Source organism: Clupea harengus, chromosome 24 (assembly GCF_900700415.2).
Source record: "Clupea harengus chromosome 24, Ch_v2.0.2, whole genome shotgun sequence".
Taxonomy (NCBI): Eukaryota; Metazoa; Chordata; class Actinopteri; order Clupeiformes; family Clupeidae; genus Clupea; species Clupea harengus.
In genome coordinates, this window is record NC_045175.1 from 8,935,714 (window position 1) to 8,951,045 (window position 15,332).

At 45.6% G+C, this 15,332-nt stretch overlaps 1 protein-coding gene across 1 annotated transcript; it reads left to right on the forward strand.

Annotated features, from left to right (window-relative positions):
• The first annotated feature begins 211 nt into the window (after positions 1-211).
• Positions 212-12,877, forward strand: LOC105901554 (extensin-like). The gene is made up of 13 exons (XM_031562601.2): positions 212-1,331; positions 1,660-1,781; positions 2,355-2,778; positions 2,931-3,055; positions 3,351-3,456; positions 3,765-3,887; positions 4,449-4,621; positions 5,091-5,188; positions 7,335-7,462; positions 8,234-8,414; positions 8,977-9,133; positions 10,382-10,451; positions 12,769-12,877. Exons 1-13 carry the CDS (start codon positions 329-331, stop codon positions 12,795-12,797), a joined length of 2,739 nt encoding a protein of 912 aa, XP_031418461.2. The 5' UTR covers positions 212-328; the 3' UTR covers positions 12,798-12,877.
• Positions 12,878-15,332: the final 2,455 nt, after the last annotated feature.

Consider the following 15,332-nt stretch of genomic DNA (forward strand, 5'->3'; position numbering starts at 1 on the left):
TCTCTCTACTCCGGTCCCCTCTGCTCCACCTCTCTCTACTCCGGTCCCCTCTACTCCACCTCTCTCTACTCCGGTCCCCTCTACTCCTCCTCTCTCTACTCCGTCTCCCTCTACTCCACCTCTCTCTACTCCACCTCTCTCTACTCCACCTCCCTCTACTCCACCTCTCTCTACTCCACCTCCCTCTACTCCACCTCTCTCTACTCCACCTCTCTCTACTCCGGTCCCCTCTGCTCCACCTCTCTCTACTCCGGTCCCCTCTGCTCCACCTCTCTCTACTCCGGTGTCCTCGTCCACTTCGCCAGGAGGTTCAGAGGAGACACTTCGAATGCAGCGTTACAATGATCCATTCATATCCTCCTTGCACCCTTTTGTTGGGCAGTCTCTGACCTCTCCCACCCCGTCATCGCCTGCTCCAACACCTGACTCAAAACAGATTCCTGGGTCCCCAGAAATGGGTTCTTATGATCACTTATTTCCCCATCCCTTCGTGTATGTGGGGGAAATACTTCCAGGTCATCTTCGTGCCAAACAAGGAGCTCAGTCTCCACCCTCAGGCCCTCCTGGTTCAAAACAGACTCCTGACTCCCCCATAGGGGCTTATAGTTACCTAATGCCCCGTCCTTATCCCTACTCTCACATGGGGCCAGTATTCCCTACCCCCCCTCACACCCAACAAGAGTCTCAGCCTCCACCTGCATCTACTCGGATACCCCTCTCCAGTCCAGCCACTGAGTCTTCTCCTGGTTTAGAGTTCCACACTCATGTCTCTCCAAAGGGGGGGCCTTTTTTGCCCTATCCCCACCCTCGCATGGTGCAACCGTTTGGAGGTCTTCCAGGTCAGCCCCAACAAGAGTTTCAGCCTCCACCTTCCTCATCTGCATCTACTCCGACACCTACCTCAGGTCCTTCCCTGGCCTTCCACCACCCCGACCATGGGGACACAATGCCAGTACATTCTCAAAAAGAGGGCAGTCCCGTGCCTGTGCCGAACCAGTCATCATCTTCTCAAAGCGGCCATCGGGGTTCCATGTTGTATTACCCTCCATATCAGGCCCCGTTTCCTGTGCCTGTCTGTCCTCCCCATTCCCTGGCGTGTACCGGCTATCCACACCCGTACCCCTACTCTAACGTTCTTACATCGCCGACTACCGTAGCTGCCCAGAGTGCCACGGAGGGGTCCTCTACGTTGGGACCGTCTAAAGTAATGTCCCCCCGTGCTGGCAAGGCAACGTCCTCAACCGTGCCGCTGGCCCCCTTGCTCTCCTGCATGACGGACCACCTGGTTCTTTCGTTGCCTACTGCCCTTCTTCACTCCATCCAGTTGAGAGGTCAGTGATTGTCAGCCTTGAAGTGTGCAGTGTTGAGGGAAAAAGGTCAGTGATTTGTCAGGCTTGAAGTGTGCAGTGTGAAAGGGGAAAAGTGGTTGGAAACTAATGGGAAGATTAATCCTAGAAATAAGCCGCTACAAAAGTATCGGTCAAGATTTGGTTATGGTTAGTGAACCGGTTGAGATTGGGTAAATACTGTGGTTATGGTTAGTGAACCGGTTGAGATTTGGTAAAGACTGTGGTTATGCCGCTCTGCGGTTAACTGTCCCACTGTCTTGTTACTAATCTCGCCACTCCTTGTTCGACCGTGTTCATTGTATTTGTGCAGAGGGCAAAAACAGCTGGGTGTCTGTGGAGTCTACGCCGGCTCAGTGCCAGTATGAGGTGCAGCCAGGGATGAAGGGTGTGCGGCTGTCTTCACCGCTCCCAGCCTGCCACTCTCGAACTCTGGTGAGTTTCCCCTGTGCACTTTGGTGTGCCGCATTAGTGCGGCAGAGCCAGGGGCAAGCTAAAGGATAGCGTAGCTATGTCAGTTATCGAACGGTGTCAAACATCGGCCATTCTGTTAAACAATCAAAATGCTAAGTTTTAATAACGGATTAACAATCGATATGCTCAGTTTAATAATGGGTTAACATGACAACACGAACGTTTGCAGATAACACACGCCGTCCGATAATTAACACCGTTACGATATTAGTTATTAGTTTTTAGGCCTTGATCATTGTAAAGTGCTTTGACAAGGAATCCAGTAAATTCAAGTCACTTGAGGTTGTCTGCTAGGGTCTCTAGTTTCTCTTACTAAACTTATTGGATCTTCTTTTTTTGATTATTTGAAGGAATCCATTCAAAGGAAGTATTTCTTGAGGCATTTAGTATTGAAAGTACAGCACTTGTGTACAACTAAAGTACACGATAAACCCATTTATAGTTCTACGCTCACTCCGTACTACAACAGGACGATTTGAGTTATAGTTATAGCACAAAGAGCAAATGTTTTTTGTTGTTGTTGTCCATCTTCAGGATGATCCCTCCATCCTGTCACTGCCAGTGAGGTTCTGGGACGTCATGTTGGGGCGCTACTACTACTTAGACCTGCACTGCCCCTTCACAGACATGCCACAAACGACCACGGCAGCGCCCACCACCACTATTGGTCAGCGGGCTCAACCCCCTCCAACACCCACCACCACTATTGGTCAGTGGACTCAACCCCCTCCCATACCCACTACCACTATTGGTCAGTGGACTCAACCCCCTCCCATACCCACTACCACTATTGGTCAGTGGACTCAACCCCCTCCCATACCCACTACCACTATTGGTCAGTGGACTCAACCCCCTCCCATACGCACCTCCTCATTCCCAAGACCAGAGGTTCTCTGCTCTACCCAGCATATGAATGTGGCACTTCCTCCCGTACCAGTGTCTCATTTGGTCGTCAAGGGTAGGTGCTCATGGAATTGGTTTTATAATGAAGCTTTAGGGTCTCAGAGGCTTAATATAATGTAATACTATAGAGTCATCCTTAGCTAATATGATATAATACTATAGAGTCACCCTTAGAAGTGTTCCTAACTGTCTTTTTGTAATCTGTAGACCTGGACGGGAATGCGGTGAATGTGGAGGATGCCCCAGTGCATTGTGGGTACGAAGTGAAGGTGGGCAAAAGTGGCCATGTCACCATCATCCTGCCCTACAGCTCCTGCCATATGACAGTCAAGGTCAGCGGTGATTTGGCACACAATCTGGCACTCATGTCCTATAGTGGTGCTGGGGCTTTTTCAGATGCGATATGAATAATCTAAAATGTTTGTAAATCAGACTGCGCACAAAATTAGTTTGAAAAGTAAACAGAAGATTCAAATGTTGTAGTGCTCCAGATAAAAATAGGATCTCTTGGAGCATCCTTAAGTTAATCTTTTGTGTCAAAACCGTGTATTTTGTATGTTAGTCTTTTTTTTAAATTTATTTTGTATTATTTGGGTAACATGTGACCTCCTCCTTTTTAATGCTCAGGGAAATAGTTACGTGGTGGAGTTGAAATATCGGCTCTTTGATGGACAGCAAGGGCTAGCCCAGCTGTCATGCCCTCTTCGTCATCCTGATCCTGTTTCAGGTCCAAGTGAGTTATAGTGAAGCCTTAAACAAGGAACACTGTGTGCTTACAATAGCAGATAAGATGAAACTATATACTTATTGTATTGAATGGTTACTTTCATCTTCTTTTTAACCATGTGGTTCTCTCTCTCTCTCTCTCTCTCTCTCTTTCTTTCTTTCTTTCTTTCTTTCTTTCTTTCTCTCTCTCTCTCTCTTTCTTTCTTTCTTTCTTTCTTTCTTTCTTTCTCTCTCTCTCTCTCTCTCTCTCTCTCTTTCTTTCTTTCTTTCTTTCTTTCTTTCTTTCTCTCTCTCTCTCTCTCTCTCTCCCCTCAGAGTGTAGTGTGCCCAGTGATCAGCAGATAGCCTGTGCTCCAGGCCCAGTGGACTCCTCACACTGTCACTCCCTGGGCTGCTGCCACAGGGCCACCACCGGAGCCTGCTACTACCCCATGGATGGTGGGTCACACGGAGACACACGCTTTTTTTTTCTCTCTCATTTCTCTTCCAGCTACCCAACACATCATTTTGCACATCCAGTCATCTACATACACACTGGAGAAAAAAGCATCCACTTTTCTTCTCTTCTCTTCATCTGAGGCTTTCTACATGAGGCCGCTGTTCTGCCTCCCTTATCTCTCCTCCTGCTCTGCTACACATGCTTGTGCTAATCAAGCCATTTAGACACTAGATACACTCCTTGGCATTTAGCGTCAAGCACTGGGATTAGCTAATAAGTACAGTTTTTTTTTTTTTAAATAAACCTAATGATTGGCATGTTTATGTCAATGTGTGTTGTTGAATCAACAAAATGGGAAATGCTGAAGGTGAACTTTAAAACCAAGAATGAGTTATTATAGTTCCGGATTGTATATTGAGCCTTCCGGTCCTGATTTGGAAATCAGTACAGTTTTGTAATATGGAGGTACACCTAATGAATCATATGTTTGACATGTGTTCAGTGGACCACTTGTATCATTCGTACGATGACCCCTTTCCTCACCCCACTCCTCCGTTCAGAGTGCACGGGAGACGGCCATTTTGTTTTCTCTGTGCCCGCCTCCATCATGAGCCCTCCCCTCAACCCTGCCAAGCTTGTTGCCGGTGGCAACGCGTCCTGCATCCCACTGCGAGCAACCAAGGAGTACGCCCTGTTTAAGATTCCACTGGATGGGTGTGGAGCCCACAAATTTGTGAGTAGAACCTCCTACCACAACATTCACCATTTTTTTATTCATCCATTCATTCATTCAATGATATTTGGGACACACCCAACCTTAGGCATTTACCGCTTGCCCCTGGAAATGCTGCTTTATCAGTGCAACTCCCATGTCCCATATTCCGCACTGCCCCAACTCCCATGTCCCATATTCCGCACTGCCCCAACTCCCATGTCCCATACTCCGCATTGCCCCGAGTGCCAGAGATCTCTCAAACACACACACACACAGCACAATGGGTAGGTCTTATACACGGACATGACACACACAGCAATGGTGACGGTTATGCTAACAGAAGTGGGACTACACAACGGTACCTTGCTGGGAGCTGTTTCTCTGACACACACACACGAGCAACCCCCTTGTACAATATATAAACTGATGTGTGTTGATGCCTGTGTTTTGACTTTTAATCTCTTGCCTGTCTTTATGTTTCTAACAGGAAATGGGACAGACGGTGATCTACATGGTGGAGATTCTTAACACTGTTCAGGCGATCTCCCTAAACTATGGTACCATCACACGGGACACTTCTGTAAGGTGCGTCTCTCTCTCTCTCTCGCCCTCTCTAGTGGATAGGTTTTACCCAAGGTATGTGGTCATGGCAATTCACTCTGCATCTCTGCATTGCTCTGCGCAGGTTATCTTTACGTTTAACTCGATGTTAGTAGTGCACAGCCCTATATGGGTTCATCCACATCGACCAAATCGATATTGTGATATTCTCACTCTGCAGGATTACGTTTAAAGATGTTTTCTATGAATTATAAATGTCCAGTCTCTGTTGAATGTGTAGCCTAGCTTGTGTAACCTGCGTTGTGTGGACAAGCACAGTCCTGCACCGGACTCGAACTCACAACCTCAGGCATGGGAGGCGGCTGCGTTAGCAAGGAGGCGAAAACCCATGGGTGCTAGCGTCTGTTGCTAGCGTCTGTTGCTAGCACCTCCTTATTTATTAATTTTATATTTTTGTAAACACATGCATTGTCTATTGTAAGTGTACGCTACACATCTCATCTATGCCCCGCATTAGTAAGATGATGCGTAGCCTACAACCTGACATAAAATACTCTGGTTAATCCTGACTTGTTGCAGGTGCTCTTTTAACTGCGGTTGCAGCTGAAAGTAATGTTAAAATTAAGTTCTCCTTAAGACAATACCCTTACATTCATACAGCTTAGGGAGTTGACCCAAATTCATTAACAGTGAGTAACGAGTCAATTTCAAAACTGTAGCCCATGTGCAGACTATGATAACATTCTCCTAATTGTTTTCACGTATTTAGTTAGACTATTGTACATGTCCTTACTTATCTTAATCATGTTAAATATGGACAAGACATAGGACAAAATAGGCTACAGAACATCGCCTAGCCCATCTGGTTCTGTTTAGTGGTATAGGCTGTGGAACGCTTCCAGGAATGTGGAACACAGAGAGGTTCAGGAGAGGGCTCTAGAGTGTTCAGGGTACATGTGATCATTCCATTACTGTGTGATGGACCTGCTCTAGAGTGTTCAGTGTACATGTGATCATTCCATTACTGTGTGATGGACCTGCTCTAGAGTGTTCAGGGTACATGTGATCATTCCATTACTGTGTGATGGACCTGCTCTAGAGTGTTCAGGGTACATGTGATCATTCCATTACTGTGTGATGAACCTGCTCTAGAGTGTTCAGGGTACATGTGATCATTCCATTACTGTGTGATGAACCTGCTTTGACGGTGCAGTGCAAGTGTGACTCAGTCACCAGTCCTTTGCGGAAAAGGGGTGTCCGATGTTTTGAGGAGCGAAACTTGAAAAGTGTCTGGATGAAGAGGGGTTGTAGCTTTGATGTCGTCGTTGCTGTCCGTTATTGTGTTGCAGTGCAGTGTGACGCAGGATGCTTGTGTTATCAGGAAGTGACTAGGATTTCTTAGTATTTTTTTGTTACCTGAGGTTTGTGTGGTTATGCTCGATGATTGCGTAATATCCATAGTTTGGAAATGCACGGCAAGGCTGATTAAAAATATCATTTTTTTTTCATTCCATTATCGTGTAATTAACCTGACCTGAGTCCGACACGACAAAAGGTTTAGTGGACAAATCAAATCAATAAATGAACATTGTTTTAACTTTTGTTACTGCAGTCTTGCGCTTAGCCATGTAGCTGTTATACTAGCTGTAAATGCCCAGTTATACCAAAGTTGACAGTCCTTGGCAGAAAGGAGTTTCCAATGTTTTGATGAGCCAAACTGAAATGTGTCTGGATGAAGGGGGGGTTGAAGCTCTGATGTCGTCATTGCAGTGCAGTGTGTGTTTGTGTGTGTGTGTGTGTGTGTGTGTGTGTGTGGCCAGGAAGTGACTAGGATTTCAAAGTATTTTGTCACCTGAGGTTTTGCTGTGCGGTTGTGCAATGATTGTGCAATCTCCATAATCTGGAAATGCCAGGACGGGTACTTTCTAATGATTTGATGTGTCATAGTTGTGTAGAAAATCGTTTCAAGAGGTTTTGCGGTGGAGTTGCGTGCAATTGAAATATAGGCCATGCTATTCAAAAGTGGGTCAATATAACAAGGTCATCCGGCAACAGTTTTATGATGACTAGGAAAGTGATGATGTGACGTGGTGATTTGTGGTAAAATGTTGGAAATTTAATTGAATGTGTCTTTTTTTGTGTGTGTGTGTGTGTGTGTGTGTGTGTCCAGGGTGCTGGTGGAGTGCAGGTTTCTCCCCGGGTCGGTGGTCAGTGTGGGATACCTGGTGAAGAGGCCATCACTCGGCCCGTCCATTCAGGCCCAGGGGGTGTTTGGAGTTCAGCTCAGGATAGCCAAAGGTGCGCACAAAGCCCACACACCCCTTCCTGGGTGTTGGTATGGTTTGGTCTTAGTCTTCTGCAGACCATTTGGTCACAGGACCAACCCCAAACACCACCAAAACATTCCTCCAAATATGCAACAATTAATCTCCATAGCGATAAATAAATCTGATTCTGATAATGATCACTACTTATATCGTATATTTTGTCACCATCCATACGAAATACAAATCGAAATACTGTACTGACAAGAAATGTGAATATTAAACGCTGTCATTATTCAGACATAATGCAACATCAAAATGGCTCTTCCTTCCTGTCCTACTCCAAACCACACCCACTCCTACTCCAAACCACACCCACTGCTACTCCAAACCACACCCACTCCTCGTACTACTCCTGATACCACGGCCTCTGCATTATGACACCCAGTGCTTTGATTCCTTAGACGTGTCGCATTTCTATTGAATAGACCTGTTAAAGTAGCCCCCACCACCTCCAGTAACCACAACTCTCCATTAACGCATCCTCTGGTTTCACTCGTTCGACATGTTTTTCTTTTCTTTTTTTTGTCTGATTTCCCCATCTCTTCCCTCCCCAAGATCACACCTACTCCTCCTCCTCCTCCTCCCACCTCCTCTCTCCATTAACGCATCCTCTGCTCTCTCTCTCTCGTCCCTGTCTCCTCTCTTCCCCCAGACCACACATACTCCTCCTCCTCCCACCTCCTCTCTCCATTAACGCATCCTCTGCTCTCTCTCTCTCGTCCCCGTCTCTTACCTCCTGCAGACCGCTCCTACTCCTCCTACCACCCCGAGTACCACCGGCCGCTCAGCGTGCTGCTGGGGAACCCTCTGTACCTGGAGGTGCGCCTGCTGAGCTCCCCGGACCCCTCCGTGGTGCTCCTGGTGCACTACTGCGTGGCCTACCCCCGCTCCGCCCAGTCAGCATGGGTGCTCATCTACGACGGGTAAGGGCATGCCAGGGACGGGCGACGGGTAAGGGCGTGCCAGGGACGGGCGACGGGTAAGGGCGTGCCAGGGACAGGCGACGGGTAAGGGCATGCCGGTGACGGGTAAGGGCGTGCCAGGGACGGGCGACGGTCTCAGGCGTCCTGCTTTGTATGAGTGGTCTGTTTTTTTTAAAAAATTTTATTATAACAGGGTGCTTGGGTTCGATCCAGTTTTAGAGGCATTAGATATCTGGCCAGAACTATAGTCAGAGCTCAGTTATCGCCAGTGTTAAGTTATTGTAAGTTGTACGTTTTTATGATCTCGAGAGATTAAATGATGAAACGGCTTTGGTAACGGATTTCAAGGGCAAATGCAAGTCCCTTTGGTTAGTCCCTTTGGATAGAAGCATCCACTAAATATTTATAAGTAAAAATATATCTGTACAGTACTGCAGTTAATTTTGGACTAAAGCGTCTTCTAAATATCGAAATATAAATGTGATGGTAAATATAAATGTAAAGGGTTTATCCCTTTTCTTCTCTCTCTCCCTCTCCCTCTCTCCCTGTCCCTCTCTCTCAGGTGTCCAAACCCACTGGACCCTGGGCCCCACATCACCCCCACCCCGCCTCCTCCTGAGGTTCCCAACCAGATGCGGAGGTTCACCATCTCCGCCTTCCAGTTCCTGCCCAATGGGGACGCGGCGGGCCTGGCAGACCCCTACCAGTCAGATGAAGAGGTAAAGACTCCTCCACTGATGCTGTGTGTGTATTGGATGTAGTCAGTGGTGTGTGTGTGTGGGCTGTAGTGAGTTGTGTGTGTGTGTGTGTGTGTGTGTGTGTGTGTGTGTGTGTGTTGGATGTAGTCAGTGGTGTGTGTGTTTGGGCTGTAGTGAGTGGTGTGGGCTGTAGTGAGTTGTGTGTGTGTGTGTGTGTGTGTGTGTGTGTTGGATGTAGTCAGTGGTGTGTGTGTTTGGGCTGTAGTGAGTGGTGTGGGCTGTAGTGAGTTTTGTGTGTGTGTGTGTGTGTGTGTTGGATGTAGTCAGTGGTGTGTGTGTTTGGGCTGTAGTGAGTGGTGTGTGTGTGTGGGCTGTAGTGAGTGGTGTGTGTGTGTGGGCTGTAGTGAGTGGTGTGTGTGTGTGGGCTGTAGTGAGTGGTGTGTGTGTGTGGGCTGTAGTGAGTTGTGTGTGTGTGTGTGTGTGTGTTGGATGTAGTCAGTGGTGTGGTACTTGTGTATGTATTGGATGTAGTCAGTGGTGTGTGTGTGTGTGTGTGTGTGTTGGCTGTAGTCAGTGGTGTGGTACTAGTGTGTGTGTGTGTGTGTATTGGCTGTAGTCAGTGGTGTGTTACTAGTGTGTGTGTGTGTGTGTGTGTGTGTGTGTGTGTGTGTTGGATGTAGTCAGTGGTGTGTGTGTGTGTGTGTGTGTGTGTGTATTGGCTGTAGTCAGTGTTGTGGTACTAGTGTGTGTGTGTGTGTGTTGGATGTAGTCAGTGGTGTGATACTAGTGTGTGTTGGATGTAGTCAGTGGTGTGGTGTGTGTGTGTGTGTGTGGTACAGTTTACCCTCTTCTCTGGTTCTGACTTGCACCTGCTCTCTCTACCTGTCTGTCATGCTGCCCAGTGTTGGTTCTCCACAACTCCAGATGTGTCTGTCTGTCTGTCTGTCTCGAAATCAAATCAAATGATGCTTTACTGGCATGAATGAATCAATATGTCAATATTGTGTACATATTTATGATTTATTTTATTTTATTATATTATTGATTTAACGTTTTGTAATGTGTAGTATTGAGGAGAAAAAATAGATCAATGACAAGTACAGATCTCAAGAACTGATGTATGGGTCTCTCTCTGACTCTCTGAACTGATGTATGGGTCTCTCTCTGACTCTCTGAACTGATGTATGGGTCTCTCTGACTCTCTGAACTGATGTATGGGTCTCTCTGACTCTCTGAACTGATGTATGGGTCTCTCTCTGACTCTTCCAGATTTACTTCATGTGTTCTACTGAGGTGTGCTCTCCTTCAGACGGGCCATGTGTGGAAGGATGCTTCAGCGGTGAGTGTCTGTTCGTCTCTCTCTCTCTCTCTCTCTCTCTCTCTCATGCTTCAGCGGTACGTGTCTGTCTTCATCTCTCTCTCTCTCTCTCTCTCTCGCTTCAGCGGTACGTGTCTGTCTTCATCTCTCTCTCTCTCTCTCTCTCTCTCTCTCATGCTTCAGCGGTAAGTGTCTGTTCATCTCTCTCTCTCTCCGCTTCAGCGGTGAGTGTCTGTTCCTCTCTCTCTGAGCGCATGCGTGAGTGAGTGACTGAGCGGCTGAACGCGTGTGTGAGTCTAATTCTAACTTTTCTAACTTTGTGTGTTGTTTATATGTACTTGTTGTTTATGTGTGCATGCACTTAGTTTTACAATTACTGGGTTTTGGTTTAGTTTGGTGTTGTTAATATCACAGATTGTTTGCCCGTGGAGTCTGCAACCGGCTTTTGCTGGGAGTATGGCCGCCGCGGGAAGCATGGAATTTGAAAAACTAACTCGGAGGCACGGAGTGAAAGTTGAGTGCAGCGCGAGTGTAGAAGATTGTAGTTTAGCGGTTGGTGAAATTATTGGTCACGAAAACGTGAAGTCGGCTTCACGAATGAACAATGCGGTTGTGCTGTTTCTCAGCACAATTGATAAGGCTAATCAGGTAATTGTGCAGGGTATAGTACTCAATGATTCCCTCACGCCAGTCCTCCCACTCAGTACCCCCGCCAAGAAAGTAATCATTTCAAATGTACCCCCGTTCATCAAAGATGAGCTTATTGCTAAAGAGTTACAACGGCATGGCCAGCTGGTTTCACATTTTCGAAAAATCCCTCTGGGATGTAAATCGCCCCTTCTTCGACATTTAGTGTCGTTTAGAAGACAAGTGTACATGGTCCTAAATAGTGGCATGGAGGAGATTGAGCTAACACTAAAGCTAAGGGTGGAAGGGTTCGATTATGTGGTGTATGCAACGTCAGACACTGCGTTGAAATGTTTCAGTTGCGGTGGAGCTGGACACATTGGTCGCTATTGTCCTGGCAAAAATGCCAACACTGAAAAGGAGAAAACTCCAGCTAAAACCAATGAGTCCTCCACAGTCGTTCCCCCAGTCACTGAGGTAGAACCCTCGGTGGATGGGACCGAGGGAAGCGGACTTGAAGGGGATTTTCTGATTGTGCTTGGCCCCGAAGCCGTGGCGGGTGAGTCGGTGGTGATGGAGCCTGCTGTCGCTATATTTGTCGCAGAAGAGCTAGCTGCGGCTGGATCATGTGAACCTGGAATAAGAAGGGGCCTTCAATACAGACACTGACAGTCCCTCAAACGTCAGTGGATGTGGTGGAGGCTATCGACATAGACCCAGTTTTCAAAGCCCCGGTGAAGATAAAAATGGGCCCGGAGATTAACGTGACTAAAATAAAGAAAGATGAACACACAAATGTTAGCGATTGCGAATCCATGGATTCAAACTGGTCCGATTGTTCGCAGGGAGATGTAAAGCTCTCCAGCGAAGATAGGACATATACTGCAGATAGCATTAATACTTTCCTACATGTCACGAAGGGGATGCGGAACGTGGAGGTTGAACTGCATTTTCCAGACTGCTCGCAGTTTATTAGCGACGCTGCCTGGTGGATAAGGGAGGGTGTGTTTGAGGATACGGAGGTATTTCGTCTCCGGAAAATAATGAGCAAGTTGAGAAAAAAGTTGCGTGGAAAAATAAAGTCTACTTAGTTTTTTCAGTATGTGTAACACCATCAAGTGTGGCTCTCTACATTTAAATGGTGTTAGCGATTTATTTTGTACGACTTTTTTTAAACTGAAGAAATTAAATGTTGCCCTGTGCTAAATGATGAATTATTGTTTGCCCATGTGTTGGGAGAAATTGAGCATTGTTTCATTTTTGTCATGTGGTACCTGTTTTAAGGAATCTGCTGATGTCGAGAGTCTCACTCGGTTTTTGTTTCTACAAAGCAATGAATGACTTGGATACTTTTGTTGCACAGTGGTGCTGTGAAAAAGCTGTGTGCTCAGTTGATGATGATGATTTTGTTTTTGATGTTTTGTTTCCTTTTGAATAATGTGTAAAACACTATTTGCAATGCTGTTTACCTAATAAAAAGTTTTTTATAAAATTCAAATTCTCTCTCTCTCTCTCTCTCTCTCTCTCCTTCATGCTTCAGTGGTGAGTGTCTGTTCATCGATGTCTGTAAATGCCATGCAAAAGTTTTGATCACCACAATTATCCAATAATTATTATTGTATTTACTACAGACACTTCATATATTGAGCTGGAGGCTCAAACGTCTGGATAATATCTTCCTGTATTACCTGAGCTGTTTTATCTTCCACAGACCCCTCTAAAGTCTTGGATTTTAGATGAACGCCACTTGATGACGCTGAAACTCCCGCCAAGACCCCCATCGCTCTCACACCTCTCCCAATTTACTAATAAAGTTCCTTAAAGACTGCCCTGTCTCAACGTCTATTTATTCTGCCTTTTATTTAGTCTCCCTTCATCAAGGTTATATAAGTATATGCATAGCAGCATTCCTAAAGCAGACTTTTCTCAAGCATGGAAGATGGAAGTAAAGCCATGTTAACCACTTTGTTGTCTAAGGCCATGGCAACCACTTTCTTGTGTACGGCCATGGTAACCACTTCCTTGTGTACGGCCATGGCAACCACTTTGTTGTGTGAAGCCTACTTTGTTGTGTCTTATTTGGCACATTTGATTGTTCAATTGCACATTTGATAATCAAAAATCGGCAAGTAAGTAGGACGAAGTAAATGCAGAAGCATGGTACCTACTGCCACGCTAGTCATTTCAATTTTATGTATATACATACAGTAGCAGTCAAAAGTTTGCACACACCTTCTCATTTTTGGAGACGTTTTTTTTCTTTACTTTTATTATTTTCTACATGGTAGATAACACTTTTTTTTTTGTTTAGTACATCATTCCATATGTGTTCCTTCGTAGTTTAAATGTATTCAGTATTAATCTACAATGTAGAAAATGATAAAAGTAAAGAAAACACTTCTCCCAAAAATGAAAGGTGTGTCCAAACTTTTGACTGGTACTGTATATGCATATACATTCATGTTGTCAAGGTTTATTGACTTACCCTAATTGTGAAAATTCCATCTAAACTATTAACCATCTAAGCTAGAATTGTTGAAAGACACAGAGAATTTTCGAATATAAGATGGAATTATCTAAATAGATATGTAAATATTGCCTTTACCTTTCTATATAGAAATCAAAGGGTTTGCCTTCCTTTCTCTGGAGTGTCCCTTATCAAGACCCCTGCAATCTAACAACATGCATCACTTGAATAACTGCTTGATGATGATGATGATGATGATAATAATAATAATAATAATAAAAATGGGCAAATGCTAACTGATGAACTGAAACTGATAAACTAACTGCACCATCTCTACTTCCTACTGGTGAAACGTGACCGGCAGGTTAATTCTGTTCAGTCTTAACCTCTTGAGCAGCTGTTGGTGAACTAACAGCCATGTGTTTGTGCTCTGTTCCTGTGTGTGTGTGTGTGTGTGTGTGTGTGCGTGCGTGTGTGTGCGCGTGTGTGTGCGCGCGTACGCGTAATTGTGTGTTTGTGCTCTGTTCCTGTGTGGTGTGTGTGTGTGTGTGTGTGCGCGCATGCGTGTTTGTGCTCTGTTCCTGTGTGTGTGTGTGTGTGTTTGTGCTTTGTTCCTGTGTGTGTGTGTGTGTGTGTGTGTGTGTGTGTGTGTGTGTGTGTGTGTGTGTGTGTGTGTGTGTGTGTGTGTGCGCGCGCGCGCCTGCGTGTGTGTTTGTGCTCTGTTCCTTTGTGTCGGCAAGGATTGGGATGACAAAGGCCCTCTACTTTTCATTTTTATTTATTTTGATCTTTCATGTCATCTTGGCAGTGCCATTGTGACGAACAGTAACGTTAACAGTAACTCACCAACTTGTCATATTTTATAAATAAATACAAATATAAGCAGTATGAAAAATGTAAAACTCGTGTACAACATATTGATTAAAAAGAAAATTCAATTCTCATGAAAAATACAAATATCAGCAGTATGAAAATGTAAAACTCTTGTACAACATATTGATTAAAAAGAAAATTCAATTCTCATGAAAACATGAGACACATTGGATACAGTAGCACGGCTCCTGTTGTCTGCATAGCGCCCTGTGTGTGTGTGTGTCCGTGTGTGTGTATGAACGGTACACAAAATCATATCGTGTGTGTGTGTGAGAGAGAGAGTGTGTCTGAGGTATGTGAATGTGTATTAATGTGTACGTATGAATCAGGTACAGCAGTGAGTGTGATAAGCTCTGAACATAAAGTTGTGTGTGTGTGTGTTTAACTCTGAGCATACAGCAGTGTGCGTGCGCGCCCGCGTGTGTGTCTGTCTGTCTGTCTGTCTGCCTGCGTATGAGTGTGTGTGTGTGTTTAGCTCTGAGCATACAGCAGTATGTATGCGCGCCCGTGTGTCTGTCTGTCTGTCTGTCTGTCTGTCTGTCTGTCTGTCTGTCTGTCTGCGTATGAGTGTGTGTGTGTGTTTAACTCTGAGCATACAGCTGTGTGTATGACCGGCGCAACCGTCAATGGCTCATCGTTTCCTTCTTTCATCCCTCTCACTGAGAGTGAGGTCTCCAAAATCCTACTACATGCCCGCTGGACCCCATCCCATCCAACATCCTTCAAGCCATATCGCCTGCCGTCTTACCGGCAATAACACAGGTGATTAATGCTTCATTTAATTCTGGAACATTTCCTTCTTCATTCAAAGTGTGCGTGAGCGTGCATGAGTGTGTGTACATGTATAAGTGTGCGTGTGTTTAGCTGACCGTACAGCAGTATGTGTGTGTGTGTGTATGTGCGTGTATGAGTGTGTGTGTGTTTAGCTCTGAAGG